This window comes from Epinephelus moara, chromosome 7 (assembly GCF_006386435.1).
Source record: "Epinephelus moara isolate mb chromosome 7, YSFRI_EMoa_1.0, whole genome shotgun sequence".
Classification (NCBI taxonomy): Eukaryota; Metazoa; Chordata; class Actinopteri; order Perciformes; family Serranidae; genus Epinephelus; species Epinephelus moara.
Genome location: NC_065512.1, coordinates 25615573 through 25638290, shown reverse-complemented (window position 1 = coordinate 25638290; position 22718 = coordinate 25615573). Strand labels below are relative to the sequence as shown.

Here is a 22718-nt window from a genome sequence, read left to right as displayed (position 1 = left end):
AGGTATTGATTGTATCAGTCTCTTGAGAGAGAGTGGTGACTGTGAAAACCTTAATGACAGTCCTGCAGTAGAAATATAACATCTTCAGATGACGGTTGAGTAGCTATAAGAGCCCTTTGTCATATGCAGTAAAGTATAACTACGGATTAAACCTTTATGTGTCAAGCTATTTTTTTTTGTACATTCATTTTTGTACACTAATACAACCATCTGATGACTGATGTTGCCTTTGGGTAACATTTTTTGCTGATACTCAGTTGACTGTTTAATTAAAGGGGACCTATTGAGCTTTTTTCCAGGTTCATACTTGCATTTTGGGTTTCTACTAGAACATGTTTAAATGCTTTCGTTTTCAAAACCACTTAACTTTTCTCATACTATCTGCCTGAATATACCTGTATTCACCCTCTGTTTGAAATGCTCCATTTTCGTGCCTGTCTCTTTAAGCCCCCCTCCCGAAAATAGCCCAGTCTGCGATGATTGGTCCGGGTCATGCTTCTGCGATCTTGGTGTCATTGCAGCTGGGTAAAGACCGTAATGTTGTCAAATCGAACAATTTGCGCGAGTGAATTACATGTAAAGTCAATGTAAAGACGTAATAACAATGGAATTCCCGTCAGGTAGCGCAATGGACTTAATGCGGATGACACAAGATATGCAAATTAAGTGGTGCACATGAAGTGAGTAGTGCAATTTTGTGTCATACACTTATTCACGAGAGTTGAAAATTTGAACTTCAGCAACCACTTTGTGCCGCAATAGCCAATCAGCATTGAGATCCTCTGGGGATGTATGATGCCGAGGATGTACTGGCAGAAGTTCATTCATTGATTCAGCAATTTCACGCACGTATGACGTTACTCACTCGTATGAAGCAGTCAACACAAAATATTCTAGCCTTCAAAACTTAAACGGCTAACGCAACACCATTCTTGGAACCCATCGGATGTATTCGGCGTCTGACTTCCAGCAGACGGCGATACAGCCTCTGGGGGCAGACCCCCGATTTTTTGGCATTCCGGTTTGATTTGGGCGGAGGAGGCGAAATTCCGTTTCCAACGTAAATATGCTGAACCATTGCGATGGATTCAGAGTTTGCAGTGACGCCAATTATGTTCCGCCTCGTTACTTCAACGCACGGACCGTTTAACCTGTTAACAACTGCAGCTGGCTCAAATGTGATTGGTCAATATCACGCGGACTACAAACAGCCTACAACCGGAAACCAGGGCTCTTCCGCTCTTCTTCCAGAGGCAAGATCTCCGGGGTTTGCCTACAGACTCTACATTCACTGAGTGTAGAGTCTGTATATAGAGACTAACGCAACACAAACATTTACATCGCATTTGGTGGTTTCTGCCCTGAAAACCTCCAACAAAAGTGTTTAAACTTGAATCTGATTCTGAAAATTCTCCAGCAGGAATATGATCCAAAATCAGGGAGAAATCAGCAACATCGGCAACCAAGTTTACATGTTCTCCTGACGTTAGCATGTGGCTAGGGGTTAATTTTACATAATGCTCACCTTATTTGAAACTGCCACATTTACTATGAACATCCAACACTGTAACATTATATGACAGATAAAAGGGAAAGGCATAACAGGTCACCTTTAAATCTAATTTGCTAGTTTGAAAAATTGACTCTGACTAACATTCATCTCTAAATAATATCAAGAGTCTGTCAGTTGTCAGGCTACAAAAGACCATATCAGGTAGAGGTCTATCTATAATAAAAAGTAGTGCTGATAAATTTGAGCAGCTGCAGCTCAGGTTGATCAGGTTGGTTATTCATTTTAGGACTACTGGTGCACATGTCCTGAATAAGCCGTATTGTAATAGCATACTACTATTTGAAGGTATAGTGTGCAGGATTGTCAGCAAAAGTGAAAGTAGAGGCCAACCCCATATTCACTCTCGTTTGGTGTTTCCCCTCCCTACATTTGCATTTTTTCGGCACCGTGTCTCTTAGATGCCTGCTGCTTACAGTCTGTTACCTTTTTATAAAGTCTCAACCTCACCTGAGTGCTGTGGGGGTACACACACGGAATGTTTTGAAGACAGCAAATAAGAATGAAATAAGAAAATATAGGCAGAGAGCAGAGTCACCGCCACACACTGAGAGTGGGTCATAGCACCATATTCTGGGCCTTCTGCATAAGCAGTCTCTTGGGGCCCCCAGCACTTGCTCTATTGATCCATGCCTCTCTCACGCACCTTTTGAATTTTATTTTTTTTTTACCAAGCCAGTTTTCCTTTTCTTTTTTGGAATCCTGATTTCCCTCTGGGGGAAAGACATGACAGTGAATATTGGTGCTCCAGCAGCTTAAGCAGTCACTCACTCAGCTTCAGCTGCATTAAGAGTCGAGTCCTAATGCGGGGTGGACTAAACCATTTTGTGCCTTAAAGGGGTTAGAGAGACCTACGAGAGCTTCCACTATAAGTTCAGTATTTATAACAATGTATTCAGTCAATTTAAATTAAGCTCAGCGAAAGTTCAATCAGGAAGACTTTCTTTGCGCTAATCCATCCACAATTCTCTCCCTCCCACTCCCACTGCTTCATCGGCTGACTATGGGTGTACACTCTTCTAGTTATCCAATCAAACGTTGCCACGATCTCTATCAGCCAGCTCTTTCCTCTGCTGCTCTCCTGTTCACCTCCAGCCATCGTATCCAGAGTCCAGGACAAGCTCAACAGAGGCTCATTCCTCTACTCATCCAGATCACGAGCACTTCTCCATCTTCTCAGCATCTTAGCTTCACCACCTCTATCACCACCAGCGTCTAGACCGCGGGGGGGGTCATTATTCGACTATGGATTCATCATCCTCCTTAAATCATACCATCTCTACGGGGTCTTATCGCCAAAGACGTTTCACATTTTTCATTCTTACGTGCGCATGTTAACATTTTTTTCACTAAAAAACACAAGTCTCTCCTGATTGACATTTAGTTATGTCACTAATTACTTACAAATTAAAAAACTGCAATCAAAGGCAGACTTTTCATGCCAGGTTTTTCGAGGGCCTCCCTCCCATTGGGGCCCTGGGTTATAAAAAAAAAAAATCCTGCATGGTGTATTTTTGAAAATATCAGTGAAACACTAAATGGTCCAAATCTGATATTAGGACAAACTGAAACAACAAATAGACAAAATTCTGACCCGATGGCAAATGTATGTATGTGTGTGTCTATAACTCACGTTGTGGGGACATTAATCTGTTTACACAGTGACATTGTGGGGACTCACCTTCCTTATGGGGACAAAACCTAGTCCCCATAATGAAGGTTGATCATTAAATGTAGGGTGAAGACTTAAGGTTAGGTTCGGATTCAGGGTAGAGTTACACAAGTGGTGAATATGGTTAGGGTAGGTCAATGTAAAGTCCTATGAAGTGATGGAAACACGACTGTGTGTGTGTCTGTGTGTGTCTGTGTGTGTGAGTTTCAGTGGTGGATCTCAGAATATCTCCAAAGTTCAGACTGTGCTCGAGGCTCGCTGTCTCATGCTGCGTGTCATCAGTCTGACAGTTTCTCACTCACACACAGTGTAAAGGACAGAGAGCAAGAGTGGCACAATGATATGTTTATTGAGAGGCTTTGGATAATAGAAAAGGTGGTGGCTGCTGCTGGAATGTCACAACCATTGACAAAAAACATGGACATGAACTCCCTTATCTAGACACACACATACGCACTCACTCGCACTCTGACACGCACACACTTGTCACCTCCACCGCCATCACTCCAAAGAGAGAAAAAACTCACGGCAATGCACAGGACAAGACGATAATCACAGTTTCTACAAGCTCATTTCTACATGAAAAAATTCACAGTTACACACGTATGAGGGAGATTTTCTTCTTAGGCACGGCAAAAGCAATAAGATGTGTATCTCAACAACAACAAAATAATGATAAAAATAAAACATTTTTGCACATTTCATAAATCCTCAGGGGGCCAGATGGACTGAATATTTACACTGGATCTGAGGTGGAAACATCCTCTATGTGCAGCCCGCAGGGACGCAAGGGAAAGGTCGCACTTGCAGTCAAAGGAGACAATGGTATAGGGCGATATGGCAATAAAGGTGAAAGGACACGTAATTGTCTGCATGTGTTTTCTCTTAGTACCAGAGTAAGGACTCAGCTCATCTGTTCACCCCCTGTATACATCTTTATAGTATCTCTCTTCCTATACATATACACATTTAGGATTTGCAGAACATGGGACTGAAACATTTAATATAAATGTAATCCCAGGTCAGAAAGAAGAATGGCTATTAGAAGGTTGTCAGTCTACACACAGCTCCACTGGTCAATGTCCAGCGGCGACAACACTTTAAAATGATCATATACGAGTAAATCACATAAAGACAATATCACAGACAGTTACTTGGGCTGTTTTTTTTTGTTTTTTGTTTTTGCTCTTTTTCTATATTTTCCATTCAAGTTCAGAAACTTCACTGTGTTGTCCTGTCTGTGTAGAGCGCTTCAGGAGTACGGTAAATATATAACAAGGTAATCATTGATAATTTAGCAGCCCTCGTCTGTGCGCTGACACAACAAGAACACCAAGGCAGACCCTCACACTCCACCTCGCCTCGTCTTTGGAAAACCTTGTGCTCAAATAGGAAAGACAGCCAGTGACGTTCTCCCTGTCTCTCCCTCTCAGGTATTAATACATCTACTGTGGCGGCTTGACTGTGCAAAACACGGTAGCTCTTTGACAGGATGTAGCTCACACTGTAGCCATGTACTTTTTTTAAATGAGCACTGCTGAGTAGTAAGCTGGTGTTTGTATTCGTGTGAAGGGAAGCGAGCGCATTTGTTTAATGGGCCTAGGTTTTTGTTGTCTGTTATTCTGTTATTTAGTCAGTACCTTACAGTAGCCTCGGGGAACCACGCAGTCGAACAAGGAAGCACTGAGGCGATAAAACAGTTGGTTTCCGAGCAGTTTGACAGCACTGAGTAGAAGAAAAGGTGCTCAAGAACTGAGGAGTATTGCTGGCATTTAGAGTCAATTTCCACACAACTACTACACCCAAAAAAACCCCATCAAACCTAAGAGATGTTCGCTTTAAATTAGGATTTCAAACATGAATTCAACTTCCTTTTCAAATAAACTAAGGATCGTGATATTTGGCAAAATGATGTTCAGTCAAAAGCGAAATTGAAATTGGTTTAATTCAATCGAAGTCCACACACAGAACTCTGATTGGCTCACTGGAGTCAGCGACTCTCTTTCAAATTAGGTAACGCCTAATTAGTACTCAAGTTCTTGGAAAGAAAAAATCTAACGTAAGAATGAGGTCTGAAATGAACATCCAAGCGAAAATGCAGGTCAGGTATTGGGTTAGGGTTAAGTTTAACATTAAACAGCTTGGACTGCACATTTCATTTAGTCAAAATAACTTACTTGCCAAAATCAATCTAAAAAAAGTTGACAGACATCTAACATCATTTTATATTTACAGATATTAATAGATAGCAGTTGGGTCACTGCGTCCCATCCAATCATGTCTTCATATGTTTATCCAAAACTGACGTCTAAATAAAGTAATTAAGTTACAAATTTATGGCCGTCCCTACCTCAAGTATTGATATTTAGCCTGCCAATCGGAACTAAGTTAAGCTGTGATGTGTTTTCCTGAAGTTACACTACATTCATGCCATATCAGAGTTATCGTAATTATCAGCTTCCAGCTTGTGAATGTTCAATCAATATTCAACTAATCCAGTCACTGACTTGCAGGACTAACGCACACAAGTTGTGAGCATGGGAATCTCTTCTATCTCTACGATCCATCCCTTATGACATGAACGCAGCATTTTTTAAAGACGGACTCTGTATTTCATCATAATGAGCTAACAAGGCCTGTCACATTTCAAAGGCTCCTTCACAAAAGGCCAAGAAACACTGCCGCTCCTTTTTTTTTTTAAACAGCTGGCCCCTTAACATCCCTAAATCCATTGTGCGCTGATTGACTGCTCAATGAAGCATTCAGGCAATCGCTGTCAAACTCGGAAATTCACGCGATCACGTCACATTGACCAGGTACTTCATCACCGGTAATCATTTCACGTGGACTACACCGACAAGAGGTTGTAAATAATGGAAGGCATGAACTCCACTATTTGCAGCATGGACGTGTTGATCACAGGGCATTACAAATAAATGGAAGTCATACGTATATATCTACCTTTGACCTGGGCAACGTGGTGTTTAACATCACAGCTCTTACTGGAAACTTTGTTGGCTGTTTGATGGCAAAATCCTATGACTGAGTTGACGATGAGCGCCTGAACGCATCATTAGTTTTTATCTCTGTAAGCCTAGACTGGCATCTCATTTGGCGGGGAGGAGCAGGTTCAACCTGACCTTCACAGGGCTGCATCCTTCGGAGGATTCAGCCCCTGACACATCTTCAAACTGCCTGAAAAACAATACAACTTTAAATGAACCATTTAAAACATTGCACATTAAAAACATCTTCTAGAAACTTTTTCACAAATGTAGACGGAGAAATTTTGAATTCCTGATATTATGGGTAACTTGAAGCTGGTATATTTTTCATTTATACACTTTCACTCTCTTGGGCTCCTATTCTGAATGTCTGGCTCTGTGCTACTGGCTGAATTAGCTACCACAGTGATACTATTGCTTCACATACGGTAACGATTGCTGGATGCTCAGTGGCAGTATTCAAAGCAACAATACACGTACAGCAATGAGATGGCATGTGGGGCAAGATTTATTTTAGCCAAAACTTGTTAATTTGAAATCAAACTTTTCATCTTCACAGCTAAAATGGTTTATCACAGTGGAGATGGCATTATGGCGCAATGTGCGTGTGTGTGTGCGTGAGTGTTTTCCTGCATGAGTAACAGACGTGTTTGTTTGCTGTGTGCTTGTTTAGATAAGCCTGTGCCTGGATGTACGGCTTCCAATGTTTCCAAGCGAGTGTGTGTGTCAGCTCAGCAGATGGAGTTTGATTCTCACCACTGGGAAATCTCAATCCCACAATGCACTGGGAGTGGCGCCAAATGAGGAAGCGGCAACAGCAGCAATGAGGAACCAATCACAGTTTAAATACTGAGAAAAAAAAAAGTGCTTTCCCTCTCCCTCGTCTTCCAGTGGTCATTGTTGTGCTATCCATCGAAATGAATGGGGTCTAGAGCATGAGTGAATTCTCAACTCATGATCATTAAAACACACACACGTGTATCACAGACACAGTAAAACCGATTAACACAGATCACAAAGGAAAATGGGGACAGAGTGTTGGTTCCCCATCGATCCCTTTTTGTTTCTGAGCAGAAAAAAGCAAACACAAACGTCTGGAAATCCTGGCTTCACAAAATGTCCTCTTCCCCACAACAAAACCGACTGTCTCATCACTCTCGGGTCTATAGGGGGGAATTATTCCAAATTTAGGCCTACTTTTACATGGGATCTATCCCTTTTATTCAGTGTCTTGTCCCAAATCCCCTGATCAGTCCGAAGGAACGTCTTTTGTTGGATTGCTGAGCCGTGGAGAGAGAGAAAGGAAAGAGGCATTGATCGTGTTTTCCCAGCATCTTCATAAGAATAGCGGAATTCACCTAAAACACAGCTTATTATACACCTACCAACAGTTAGGATGAGGATTCAGTAGCGACCAGTAAAAGCACGAGAATGAACCCGAAAATAAGGTGCAGTACTGCGAGATGATCTGTTATATCGTGATTTGTAAAAGCCAACTGATGACATCACATTCCCTTGCCACAGCAAGGTGGGTTCAGACTTGAAAAATCAAGTCATTGTTACGGTGCCTGAATGCGTGTGTGTTCGTGTGTGTGTGTGCTAGGGCTTGACTGACATGTCATCCTGAAGCCAGTGTACGACGCCAAAACTCAGCTTTTGAACTGACATGTTATTATGTCCAAAAAGCATCTTAATGTCTGCTGAGACTTTTATTGTCTGGATGAAAAAGCCTCTAAAGCAGCATTTAGCTCACTGAGGGACAGCGAACGTTTTCACTGCAAGCCAGACTAATGACATTAAGGCAGAGTGAGGCAGGTGTCATTGCAGGTTTTTGAACGTGACACCGTGGAATGATTTCTCTGGTCGGACATCAGGTTTGTTAAGATCAGGGAATGAACTTCACCATATCAGAGATGGATGACGACTGATATCTGTTCATAACTAAATGTTAGCAGCTGCCCAGTCTCTACGACAGCAAAATCATATATCGATAGTGTTTGTATGTGTTTGCTTGCTCATAGCAAAAAAAAAAATCCATCCCCTGTAGCCCTTCTTTGGCGGGTCTGGCACAAATACGAGCTCTTCACTCCCCTAATAACCATCACAGTTCAGCGGTGGATTGTGAGATTGTCAACATAAATCGCTACAAACACCTCGATGTGAGGTATGAGTGGGGAAAAAAAAAAACACTGAGATAAAAAGGGAGAAGGAGAAGGAGAAGGTGGCTGGTTGGCCCGAGTTAAGGGTCTTTATCTGATGCTTTCATCGAGGTGTAGTCCAGTTAGTCGTCTTTTCGTCCCATGCTACTGCAGGCCCAGCAACTGGATGCTGGTTTCCCATAGGCTCAGCTGCAGCTGGGGGTCAAAGGTGGGTGGTGTTGTCATCTCCCTACGCCCATTGGCCCAGTAGCCTCCACCACACTCCCCCTCCAGGGCTGGTGACAGAGCGGCGTACACAACAGTGGCAGCGCCCTCTGCAGGAGTCTGCAAAAAACGCACACACAAACACACACACACACCTATAAATATATATGAATATATACACATATCTGATTTTCTTTCCATAAGCATCAAAAGGAATTGGAGTGACTGCAGGATGACAAGTTCAACAACAAGTTATAACTGCAAAAAACAAATAATGTGTATGAGTGTGTGTGTTTGTTTGTGTGAATGCCGGAGGAGGACCGATGTCACTGTATGTTAGTGTCAGGGAAAACAAGGCTCAGGGTGTGTGTGGGTGTGTATGTGTATGCATGCCTGAGTGTGCATGTGCACGAGTGTTAGTGCTGATGCATTTTAACAATGATCTCAGTGTCAGCTGTGAGACCAGGAGCAGGTTTCAGAGCAGAGAGGGGATCACATCCTGCGAGCATCAACAGTACACTTGCATACTGAATCATTATGTGTGTTTGTCTGTGTGTGTGTTGTAGTACTCCACAATATTTCCAAGCATGAATTTTAATTGTTCCTCCGAATGAATTAGTATTTTGCTTGCAGGGCTAAATCTTTCAGTACAAGTGACGATACAGGCAAACACTACTTTTACTACATTATTCATGTTGCTGTGTTTTCACACACACAGAAGGGTTTAATTGTGGAGAGCAACTTTTGGTGAGAAGAAAATCAAACAAACATTTCCATGGATACAGGCCAGTAATTTCATTGCTCATAATGTCTGATTGCTTATGACTTTCCAGCAAAAGTGTCAGACCTTCGCCCTTGTAATTTTTCTATTGGCTGTCTGGTGGCATTAAAGGGGCTATTAATCTTTACTTCTTCCAGGGTTCACACACATTTTTACTAATGAATTTTTCAGAACTTTTCCATAATTTTTAAATAATATTTAACCCCATCTCCGTGACTATATTTAACAAGTTTAAAATGGGTAGGCCTTTTAAAGCAAAACTGCTAGTGCTCGCTAACTTTACTTGCTTGTTAGACGTACCTGCTGCCAACTGGCTGCTTACACCAACAGACCAGACCGTCACATATGAGTGTGAAGGCCACACCCCTTTTGGGAAACAGAAAACCAAAGATTCTACAAATGTCAGTGCAATTTGCCGGGTCTTTAGATTATAGTTTTGACAAGTTTGTAAGCATTTTCTTGGCAAACAAACATTTGTTTCGTAGACATGTCAAATAGTTGTTCGCAATACCTTACGAAATTAAGGTTGATCGCTGCCATGACCCGTCAGTCTTCCCTCATCCACATGGATCTGTGACTGGAAAAGGGGTGTGGCCTTGGGGATCATGCAATAATGTGATGATGAGATGCCAGTCTGGTCTATGTGTATCACACGATAATAGTGACGTTTCAATGGTCACACAGCGCAGCATTAAATTTTAAATTACTAACATTAGGAATGTATTTAATGTTATATCAGACATGTTTTGGGATTTTTATGAATGTATATTAAACAATAGCCAAAACCATATATATTCAAAACTTTTCCAAAACATTCTCTTACTTCCAAACCATTTCTAGGCCTGGATTTTCCTGCCCATGGGATGTTGTATCCAGCAGCATTATTGTGTCTTGTTTACTTTTGTAAATGTTTCCTGTCCTTTCCCTTCCTCTCTGAGATGTATTTACCCAAGACAAAATGTCCTTGGCGTGTGACGTTCCAATACTTCAATTGTTTTCTTGAAAATAACAAAATATATATATATATAAAAATATATATATAAAAAAATAAATATATTTGTTAACATATAAAAGGCTCAGCAGTAATGTTCTTTTTAACAAGTGGGTTAGAAATCTACATGCCCAAAGTCATTTTTTTACTTATCCATATAAAAACAGTTTAATTTATAGGCGGTTATAAAATAACAGCAAAGGACAAAAAGACGTGCCTGTGTACAACAACCCCGTTTTATCTGCCTTGCTCTCAACAAACTGCGCATTGCATAGTTGGAGTTTTGCCACATCCTCTAACACCACCCAACTGAAATCCTGTTTCTTGGGTAATTAAAATGCTTGCCTGTGCTTCAGTTCAGAAACTTTGTCTTAACCAACCGCCATTCAGGAGGGACCTATCAATACTGCGTATGTGCAACTGTCAACAGAGATAAATAGCAAGTGAGATGGCTCACTCCTTAGCTTCTTCCATCATCAGCTCCAGATAAAACAATGGGTTTAATTATTTATTACCACAGAATGACTGACTTACATCCACATAATGGAGGGGTACCTCGACAGAGTCTCCCATGTTGTTCTACAGTAGTAGAACGGACAACCAAACACTGGCTCTAGACAGGATCATTTGTGCTTTTCACGTTGGCCACCAAGTGTCAGTTCTGCAACCCCACTGCTAGATGCCTTTAGGCGAGAATGTAATAATATTTTTTTTTACTTCCCATCTCTGGAAAAACATAAAACAAGATTTTGACAGTTCAATAATTCTTCGTTAGGGCATGACAGACTTATGTCATTGTAAAAGGACAGATACACTACAGCTAAGAACAGGGAGATATTTGTAAGAAAGCACATTTTGATCGCTGAACTAAAGAAGTTAGAACAATAGTATATGAGGGACCCCAACGATTCAGAATGAAAGACATTAGTGCTACTTGCAAACTACATTATAGTTCATGCAGAAACATAATTTGTACTACAAAAACTTGGGACACACACTGGGAGTGGTGATAAAGTGATCAAATATTAGCCCTAAAACTGAAACAAACCCAGAATCGCTCCTCATTTCCTGTCATTCATAAAGACAAGAACTAATATTTGAACCTCATAAAAAAAATGTAAAAAAATACAGAAGAATAACTCAAAACTATATAAATCTGAATGTTTGTCTTTGGCTTTGTTAAAAGAACCTGAGATAGAATATTTGGAAAGACAATTTCTCATAGTCAGAGATAAAGGCTGCAATCAACACGTTGGCTCTTCAAAAAGCACCAGGAAAGGAGTGTCACAGTATTGACTTTCATAAATGCAGTACTGATCCCCTTCCTCACTTTACTATGTAATGACATTATTGTCAATCAGTCAATGCTGCACAGTACGAATTTTACTGTGATTCTTCTGTTGCAAAATCCAGGCAAAGACCATTTTGCAAATGAATAATTTCCATCCACTAAGTCTGCTGAATAATGATGTGTTTTCAAAGACGCTTGCAATACATCTTGAGTGAGTGGTTTCATCTTTAATTCATGTCGATCAAGTGGGGTTTCACGCTGGCCGCCTCACCTCTAGTAGCACGAGGACGCTTTTAAATATGATGTCAAGAGCGGTACAGTTCAGCATCCAGCTGTGGCAATGTCGATGGATGCTGAGGCATCAGTTGACAGGATTAAATAGCCACTTTTTCCCCCCATATTTAATATTTATACTTTTAAAATTGGGCTGTGGTCCAATGTGTATACAGTGGGTTAAAGCTTTCCATTCATGGGCCATGGCTAAAGAACTTCATAGATGCCTTTCTATTTCTGGGTTATCCCTGTCTTCATGTCCAATTTGGAAGAATTCACTATTCACAGCTGTAGGGTAACTGGTTTTTAATAGGGTTTGACAGCAGAAAAATATTACTAAACTGTGTCAATTGCTTTCTGGTGCCATTAATATGCGATTTAATGAACTGAAAATGCAGTATCATTTAAATGATGCCAAGGGCTTTCAGTACAAACAGTTAAAGATTTTACTAGGAAGTTACATTGCTAAGGGCATCACCGCTAAACATAACCACTAATGACAAAAAAGCAACAACAAAAAGGCGGCAGTGAGTGGCAAAGAGTTTCCCAACTTCAGAAAACTCATGTCATAAACTTTTTATAGCTGTTACATAAATATAAGATCACAGTGGCAAAAAGACCTAGGAGTATTTCTCACCATGGCATTGAAATTTTTTAATCAAATTGTGTTAGATATAAAGTCGTTCGGCAAGGTAAATGGAATGACAGTAGAGAGGACCGTACTTGCTCATTGAAAACTGAGAAAACCAAATTGTTTTGACCTGTAGAAGAGGCTTACAGATTATTTAGATTTGATATCAGTCCAACGAGCACCCACAGCTCTTCAGGAACGAAATAGCGGTCTCACAGACACTTGGACTCTAATCAGGTCATCTCTGAATATTTTCACATCAATTGGATCTTTTTTTTTGTTTGAAGTAGTCAGTATGCTGATGATTTGTTCTTAAGTAAAGAGTGTTACTCTGGTCCTTTGTGAGAGTGCTAGGCTGAAGGCACAGCAAAGAGTTTGGCCGGTGGTGTCTCCACCTCGACACTCCTTGTTGCTCCAACCCTCACATTTGACTGTCTGTTGTTCTGTGTCTGTCTCTTGCATGTCCCAGGTATTAATTTTTTGGAATACAAAAACCTCAAAACAGGCTACTCATTTCTGCTCACCTGTTGCTTTGTTGTATCAAACTTTACTGCTTTGTCTGCCAAGAATACCGTATCTTTCCCCACATTATTCACTAATTACAATGACTACTTCCTGCGAATATTGATTGCAGCATGCTACCAACAGGTGCTGCCGGTTTCATCGACTATTAAAGAGCATCACATTGTGATTTTAGATTATTATCATTTATGCCTTTGTCAATATTTACACCGATCAGGCACAACATTAAAACCACTGACATGTAATGTAAATAACATCTATCATCTTGCTACAGTGCAATGTTTGCCTTGGAAACCTTGAGTCCTGGCATTCGTGTGAATGCCACCTGACATGCACCACCAAGTGAAACACTATTTCAGATCAAGTACATCTCGTCATTGCAACAGCACTCCCTGATGGCAGCGGCCTCCCAAGCAGGACAATGTGTTCTGCCAAACCTCAAAAACTGCTCAGGAATGGCCCGGGGAATGTGATTAAAAAACTCAAGGTGTTGACTTGGCCTAAAAAATTCCCCAGATTCCGAACCAATCAAGCATCTATGGGATGTGCCAGTACCCCACCTTGCAATGCACAGGGCTCAAAGAGTCTGGAGCCAGAGGCCCTGTGGCCATGTCTCGACAGGTCAAAGCCATGTCTGATCCACAGAGACCTCTACGGTACCACTGTGTACCATGGATGTTCAATTGGATTGGGATCTGGGGACTACAGAGGTCGGGTTGATGCCTTGAGATCTTTGTCGCATTCCTTGGGCCATTCCTGAACAGCCATGGACACAGGACCTCTGGGGTACCTGTATGTCCCACAGATAAGGAGGTGTACTTGGTCTGCAACAGTGTTTGGGTGGCCGGTGCATGTCATCCACATGAATACCAGGACCCACTGCCAAGGATTCACAGCAGAACACTGCATTGTAATAAAATGATCAATAGTATTCACTTCATCCATCAGTGGTTTTAATCTGTGGCTGATAGATGTATTCCTCATCTACCTCCTTGACTGTTCTCGTCCTGGATTAATAAAGTCGTCTTTCTTCTAGCTCTTCAAGATCTCTCTCTACAATATCTCCTAGCCTTTGGCTCTGCATGCACCTAAATGTTACGGCTCTACATAAATAGGTGTCGTAACGGGAGAGAATCACAGGTTGTGTGTTTGTGCGTGTGTGTGTTAATGATTACATGCATGAGTGTGTGTGATTAATGTGTTTGCGTATGTGGGGCAGAACCATCCCAAAGGTTGTGCTCGGAGGCAAATGCCTGTGACAATTGCAGTTTTGGGCGCGCACACACACGTCTCCTTCCATTAAATCCCAGGGACATTAACAGCAGCCTGCGGCCAGCGCTTTGAGCTAGGCAAGAAATGTTTTAAAATATAACACACAGTGAACAACCTGCCTTGATTTCTAGTAGCAGCTCCATTTTCAGTGACGTGGATAGAGTGTGTGTATGCGTGTGTGCGCATGCTTGAGTATGTTTCATCCTGTATAATAAAATCGTGAATGTCTGCACTTGAGTTTGTTGTTTCAGGTCACTGCAGTAGGTTAAACAAAGTTAAACAGTGTTGCAGCAGTTCCTTAACAAGAGAGCAGACCATGTGGACTGCAAAGTTACTGCAATCATCACCATTTTGCTGCAGACATCCAAGATTTCAACTTCAACAGTTCAGCTTTAAAATCAATCAATGAAAACCTAAGCTCCTCTGGGTACAAGCTTGTACAATGTGTTTTATCACTGCAAAAGACTTGGATTGCAGATCTGTTGTGTCCTTTTTTTGTGTGCATGTCTTTCACTACGGAAGCCGAGAACAGCTGTGTTTGCAGTTGTTTTAATGCCGTTATCTCAACATCACAAACTTTGTTAACCTGAAATAACGAGATAATCAACCCGTTATCACAAGAAAACAATTATTACTCATTACTAATATTTGTCAGAGGTCAGGAGTGACATGCCAGCATGTATAGATGGTGTCATGACTACCGTAGCAACTGATTTAAGATGAAAATGTCAGATTATTGATCAACGCATGAGACTGTACATCAATGACTGTAGCAGCACTAACCCGGACATTACTTACATCAAATACTCTGACGACACTGTGATCATGGACACCACTGACTCACCGGGACAATTACAGACTGAGTTGGACACTTTTGCAGGGTGGTGTAGGCAGAACTGTCTTGACCTCAACTCCTCCATAACAAAAGAACTGGTGATTGACTTCCGTAAAGCCGCCTCCATCATCCCTCCTCTGTCAGTTAACAATCAGCCAATTGACAGGGTCAATTCATACAGATATCTCGGGACCATAATCGACCATAAACTCACCTTTCACACAAACAGTGAAGCCATCTTCTCCAAATGTCAGCAGCGCCTCTTTTTTTCTCAGGAAACTTCACAGACTCCAGGTTCACCAACCAATTTTAGCAGCTTTCTACAAGTGTTTCATTGAATCAGTTATTTCCTTCAACATATCAGCCTGGTTTGGTTCACTGTCCAACATCCACCGCAATCCACTAAACAAAATCATAACAATGAGCAGTAAAATAATTGGACTGGCACAGGAACCACTTCTCAGCATCTACAATAGAAGGACTAAACAAAAAGGTTTTCAGATAGCTTCAGACACCACCCACACACTGCACAGCCATTACAAACTCCTACCCTCAGGTCTCAGGTACAGATCTCTTGCTTTTAAAACAAAGAGAGCCATGTCCAGCTTTGTACCCTCATTCATCAGATTATTGAATAACAGCTGATTTGATCTGGTATGTGTATGCTTGAGGGTGTGTGTGTGTGTTTGTTTTTTTTCTCTCCTTTTAACATTTGTATTTATCTATTTATTTTGTTTAATATGCACTGTCACTCTTCACAGACGAAGTTCCTAACGGAAAAATAAAGTTCTTTGAAATGAACTGAATTGAATTACGGACTAACAGTTCAGTTATGAATCCTCCTCGACAGTCATGACGGTGATTTTGAAGGCTGAAATCAGGTTTGATTGGATGAACCAGAGTTCTCCATTGTCATCTGGTGATCTCAAGAAACAAAAACAAAAGTTGTGTTCTTGTGATAAACTGTCTCTTCTTCTTGAGCAATCTGCCTTTTATTTTCTTGAGAATAAACAAAAATTGACTCTTATCACAAGAAAACAAGCTGTTATCTTGAGATAATTGAAAAAAATAATTACAAGCACCATCGTTCTCGGCTTCCATATTTCACAGACCTTTAGAAAACACTTAGATACATCACATTATCTTCTGGACATTTAGATAATAGAGATCTAGCAAGAACAACAGCAGAATAAACTGCAGTTTGAGGGATCAAGGAAAATTTTAAAGTAACAAGGATTAGGGCCTTGGTGTCCTTCAAATGTTCCGTAACCATAAAGTAATTGAATCAAAATCGAGGATTAGAGACAAAGTATTTTGAGCTGAGAGGGAAAACTACCCATTGGTAATGTGGAAAAACACAAAGTATACTCTGCAACAGTAAAATTACTGGGGAGAAAAATTACACACCCTATAAAAAGGCTTTAGTTAATAAATAATGCTATCTGGTTTCTGATCAAAAATGGTGGAACTGTATTTAAACCAAAGCTTTATTTTTCCACAGTTAATTATCACGTGTGCTTTAATATTTGTCATGTCTGCTTTGCTGCCTTGCAGGGTGACATAAATCAAATGTGTGAATGAAAGATGAAAGTCAGGACAGTGTTTTACCTTGAAGAGCAGGCGAGCAATGGCACTCTGTGCCAGGCAGAGGGGCGTCCAGAGGTGGCGATAGAGAGCAGTATCCACCATGCCAGGATCCACAGCACATGAACTTAATGGGAAGCCTCCACGCTGCAGCTCCTGGTGGAGGTGGGAACTAAATAACAGCTGGGCCAGCTTACTGCGACAATAAGCAGCATGGGCTGAATAACACTGGCTGGAGAGGGAGAAAGCAATAAACACTGTCAGACCTTTACACTGGAACTATGAAATGAGCTTCTGTTAAATATAACAGACAAAAGGCAGGTAAGCAGCTGTTTTCTCTTCAGTTTATTCTGATAAACTGTTGCCACTATAGGTGATATTTTTCCATGTCCTGCTCAACAAGGCCAAGTTTTTCTTTCAGTGGAAATATAACAAGACCTCGCTGAATCATCAGGCTCAACCAGCCAACAAGGCCGCACAGTGTCATTGATGTGAAGCATGTGAAACCAAACAACATCATTGGACTGCAGAGCTGCAGTGCCAGCTATCTACAAAGATCTATGACTCAGGAGTTCCAGTCCAACTTGCACAGACTATCTGCAATGAAAGTGACAGCAGTTTAATTATTTTTTACTGTTTAGCAGGGGCAGCGCACAATACATGTATTATACCAGATACGGCTAAAAGCTAATATTCATTTGTAGTTCCTGAGTGGAAGCCACTAGTGACGCAAAGAGTAACAGAGATTAAAAAAGACACGTTGTAGTAAATCAAAACCTTACACCTTGAAGACAGAGGTGTAAGGGTAAAAACAGACAGTTCATCTGCACAAGAAATTACCAATCAGTCACTCAGTACCAGTGCTGGCTACCTTCAGTGTTTCGTAGCTCAGTGATTGACCTGACTGTCCTTCAACCATGTCGAACAAAATGTGTGCATCATCTATAAGATAGAAAGGTATATCCAATTGTCACACCAACCAGGCAGTCAGCGCTAAACTGCAGTTTCTTCCTTTTTATCATCTGCAGTTTGTGCCTGTTTGAAGATTTACAGCTCAGATATACAGCTCGCAAAGTGATTTTAATATCATTTTGATAGCACTGAATATATTTACATATCTGTTGATTCAAAACGTTGATGCACAGACTCCCTGTGATATTATACTAATATCATATGCGAACAGCTTCTCCTACTAAAAGACACATCTGTGAAACAAGATTAAACTGCCTGAGTGTATGCACACTTGAGGATAATGATGCTCCATGTTATATTTTTATTTTAGCAGGTGGTACAAGTGCAACATGTAAAACCTCTCACACACACAGCTTTAAAATCACAATTTTTTTTAACAGCTATTACTTTCCTTTCCTCTTGTTGACAGTACTGACAGGTCCTCACACAAGACTGCTGCTGTAACTCTCCTTTCCTTTACAGCAGGTAAGTTTGTCAGTTAGCTACAAGGCAGCTACATTCAGGACCTCACAACTTAAGATCTTAGCTTTTGGTAGCAAATTGCTGTTAAGCTAAAATCGGGTCACAGTTATATCTTGTAATATTATTTTTCTGTCATCTTCAAATGACCCTTGTAGGCATCACTGAGGCCCTGCCAGCTATTATAGTGGACACCTGCATTCAGAACTGAAAAAGGTTTGCGTCAACTTTGGATATTTTACATTACTTTATATTCTTTAACAAACTGGGAGAGGCTAATCACATTGGTGTGTGCCTTTGCCCAACACAACATAGATATTCAGGCTGCTAATGCTTCTGGACAGCTGTGCTGCTAAGTGGAATGATACTGAGCCAACTGGAGCCAACAGCTGTCCACTAGTGCCAACAGGAAAATGAGATACTTGTGTTGGTGATGCCAGCACAGAAAGAGTGCAGGTGAGTGTGACAAGTTGGGATTTGAAATGTTTTTGCAACAAACAAACAAACAAACAAAACAAAACAGGTAAAGTTAAATTCTTGTTTACTACTATGGTATTACTTTTGTAGTTTTAGTCATTGGTGTTTGTTTACATCCTGTTTAATCATCTGATGTCACCGTGTTCCCAAATCTCTCAAATCAAATTGGTCCAATGTTGTTGTTTCTTATAAGATTGTAGGAAAAGTAAAAAACTAATTTCCCAGTTAAAAAAAAAAAGAGTAATCATTTACTTGTAACATTGTAAAAGGCCTGCTCTGTAATAAATCATCTGTGTGTGTGTGTGTGTGTGTGTGTGTGCGAGCCTACCAGCTATTTAAATCGTTAAGTCTGATCTCGCCGATGCGATGGGCAGAGGAGGAGACGTTGACCACACGTGAGAAGTGACCACACTTCCCAGAATCCTTCAGTGTGTCCAGGAGCAGCCAGGTTAACAGGAAGTGGCCTAAGTAGTTTATGCCAAAGTGCTGCTCAAATCCATCCTCAGTACGGCCCTCAGGAACCAGCATGACACCCGCTTGACACACAGAAACAAAAACACACACACATACAATCACTTAAAGCACACAAAAATACATTTCAATGGGGGTGTAACAGTGCTGAAACTGACTCAACTGCAACATAAATGTCCACTGTTCTCGTGTTGTGGTGCTAATTTCTGCCACCTCAAGAAAAACAAGCCCGTTGAGCTATCATTACATTATGAGGCGGCATCCCCAACATGGCTGCTAACAATGCTGAGATTTCATGACTGGTGATGAATGGGTGACTGATGCCACACAACCTGAGTTTGGGTGGGTGAGGGGGTCAAAAAGTGACAAAGCTGTGTTCTGAGTATGACATACATAACTTACAGAATCATTGCATGCAATAGTCCACCTTCCACGTTCTCTCCCACTCTCTGTCATTGTCTTCTCTCCTTCTCTCTCCTTAACACACATAAGTATGTGTCATGGCGCTCAGTCCTTGTCTCTGTCCTTGTCTAGACTGATAATCTTTATTTAGTTTATTTATAAGTTAAGTTAATTCATAAAGTTAATCAGCCTCAGTTTTCCTTAGTGTTCTTGACATGTTCTTGTACTTGACTTAATAGGGCCCAGATTTTTCCCATTTTTTCTTATTCATCCGCCACCCTCTAAACTAACCCCTCTGCCAGTCATCCCTGAAAGGACCAAAAAAACAAAGTGATTAAAACAATGGCGGTTTAAACTGAACTGTGAATTTGGAAAATCATCACACCCCAACTTTTCAGTGTTTGAAGTTGACTGTATTCCCAACATGGTGAGTAATTCCTTTATGAGCACTAATATCCAAATTCTTCGGTAGGCCTGATGTGCCTGATGCATCTGACACACAAGATAGAAAGACACACAAGAGCCCATACTGTGCAAACAGCTCCGAATCGGTAAATAATATTCCTAATAACCTGTACCATGGGGGTCTCTAATGTGTCTGCAGTGTTCAGCACGGAGTTCATTATGTGTGATCACACCTGTGATCTCTTTAGTGGCTCATCCGTGGCTGACTCATCAGTAAGAAGACAGATCACACCTGTGGCCTGAACACGAGGTGCTGAGATTGAGAGTGCATGAAAACTAGCTGACAGGTGAGCAAAAAAGTTGAAATAGATTATAACAGAACTTTGACAGAATAAGATCAAAGAAAGGAGACCCACTCTGAACACTGACAATTTCAGAATCTCTACAGCCCTTTTCCCATTGCACAAAAAATTGTTGTGTGATTGTTGATAACTTCTGTGACTCTTTGTCATCTCAGCCGAAAATTCTATCTGTCTCCGTCCAAGCAGCACTCCAACAGGGTTTCAAATTAGAGACAGATATTGAAAAAAGAGATAACCACCGTAACATTTTCACTGGCCTTCATGCTGCTATCTACTGTTTACTGACCCTGTTTTCTAGTGTTTGTGATGTTGAACATGATACACCAAAAAACTGGCAATGAGAAAGGAGTCCATCGCATATTTTAAGCGCATTTTTCCAGTTTAAAAGCACAGGGCTTAAAGAATCTGGTGCCAGACACCACAGGACAGTCCTCAGAGGTCCTGTGTCCATGCCTCGAGAGGTCAGAGCCATGTCTGATCCACAGGGACCTCTGTGGTACCACCGTGTCCCATGGATGCTCGATTGGATTGGGATCTAGGGACTACCGAGGTAAGGTCGATGCCTTGAGCTCTTTGTTGTATTCATTGGGTCATTCCCAAACGGGCATGGACACAGGACCTCTGGGGTACCTGTATGTCCCACGGATAAGGAGGTGCACTTGGTCTGCAACTGTGCATGTCATACACATAATAACCAGGACCCATGGATTCCCAGCAGAACAATGCATTGTAACAAGGTGATCAGTATTATTCACTTCACCCATCAGTGGTTTTAATTTGGTGGCTGATAGATGTATTCCTCATCTATCTGCATATTTTAAGCACATTTTTCCAGTTAAAAAAAACTTCTGGTTTAAAATTCTGGTGTAAGTACTGTGTGAAAAAGAATTCAACTAAATCCATTTTTATATCATTAAAAGTGTTAAAAAACAGATTTTTTAAAATCAGTTTAACTGAACACATTTGGAGGATAAAGGGTGGTGTCTATGAGGGGGTACTTGAGCTCAGCGGATAGGGCTGTGGGGACACATAAGACATAAAAGGTTGTGCTAACTGATGATGTTATGATGATGATGATGGAGCACATACGAAACACAGCACTTGCACAAATGCTAAAATATACTGTGTGTTAAAGACTTTTCAGTGAGCTGAGTTTAATGCTTTAAATCCTATGAAATTCCTATGACATTATCTAAATTACACCGCTTTGTAGAGGATGTCTACCTTTCTCACTGGTCTACTCTATATATGCGGTATACAGCCCACATGACAAGAACATGCCGTCTCCATCACTCACCATTATTGACCAGAATGTTTAACGGCAGGTCCCGCTCCGTGAAGCTCTGCACAAACTGACGAACAGACTGCAGAGAGGCTAGGTCCAGTTTGGTGAACTCCACTGAAAGGGACACACACACACACACACACACACACACACACACACGTACGCACGCAGACACAGACACACACACATCAGAGCCATTGTAAACGGATTATTTCTGCTGGCCATTCTGGCTGTAAGACATCAAAGAGTGTATTAATCATCTCTTACAGCGGGCTTGGTGAGTTCTTAAACTACAATACTGGCAGCGCTACGCTTCTGTTGCTCCAGCACATTATTTCAAACCTAATACTTCTTCCTGAGCTCCATCAAAGCTTAACACACCATTACATCAGGTCTAATGTATGATAAGACACAGGTATGACAGCAATGCCCAGGAGCTGGTATCATCAGAGCATGAAAGTGACTTTGTGTGCTTAAGTGTAAGCGTCTGTATACAGAGAAACACTTAAACATAAAAAGCTTGACAGACAGGTCATCTACTTAGCACAGTACAAAGAGTATCGATGTTCAAGCACCACCACTTATTGTAATACCTGCAGAGGCAAAGACAGCAATGAAAAGAGACTTCCCCTTAACCTCTCTGTCAATGTTATGGTGTCTGTCTCTCACGTCAGTCATGTCACTGCTCCAACCTGTTGAAGCGTGTGTCATACTGAACTGTCACATAATATTGAGTTGAGCTGTCGCACTTTTCCTGCTCTGTTTGTGTGTGTCTAAGAAAGTAGAGATTCAAACTTACTCACAAACTGCTAGGCTGATAGAGTTTTGCAAATGCAATTCTAAAACTTATGATTAGGCGTTAAGCTCTGAAGCTTTGCATTCACCTCTCCCCGTCTTCTCCTTTATTTGCTGTCGCGATAAATAAAAGTAAAATGTTCTTTCTTTTCCCATCAGGCTCCCTGTTGTTGGAATGACCTTCCCAACCCACAGGACTGCAGGGTCACTCCTAATCTTAAACAGTAAAGTGAAATCTCATTTCATCAAGAAAGCCTTTAAATTCCCACCCTACGTCCTCCTCTGAGTACGCATTACACG

At 41.2% G+C, this 22718-nt stretch overlaps 1 protein-coding gene across 2 annotated transcripts in view; it reads right to left on the bottom strand.

Moving 5' to 3' along the window:
- Nucleotides 1-3572: 3572 nt before the first annotated feature.
- The window catches only part of LOC126393001 (dehydrogenase/reductase SDR family member on chromosome X-like), a 73599-nt gene continuing 54453 nt past the window's right edge, over nucleotides 3573-22718 (bottom strand). For both annotated transcript variants that reach the window (XM_050048820.1, XM_050048821.1), the window contains 4 exons: nucleotides 21636-21737; nucleotides 19027-19234; nucleotides 16815-17022; nucleotides 3573-8730 (listed from right to left, as the gene is read on the bottom strand). In XM_050048820.1, coding sequence (XP_049904777.1) covers nucleotides 8551-8730; nucleotides 16815-17022; nucleotides 19027-19234; nucleotides 21636-21737 — 698 coding nt within the window. In that variant the 3' untranslated portion in view covers nucleotides 3573-8550. The remainder of the gene's footprint in view (nucleotides 8731-16814; nucleotides 17023-19026; nucleotides 19235-21635; nucleotides 21738-22718) is intronic.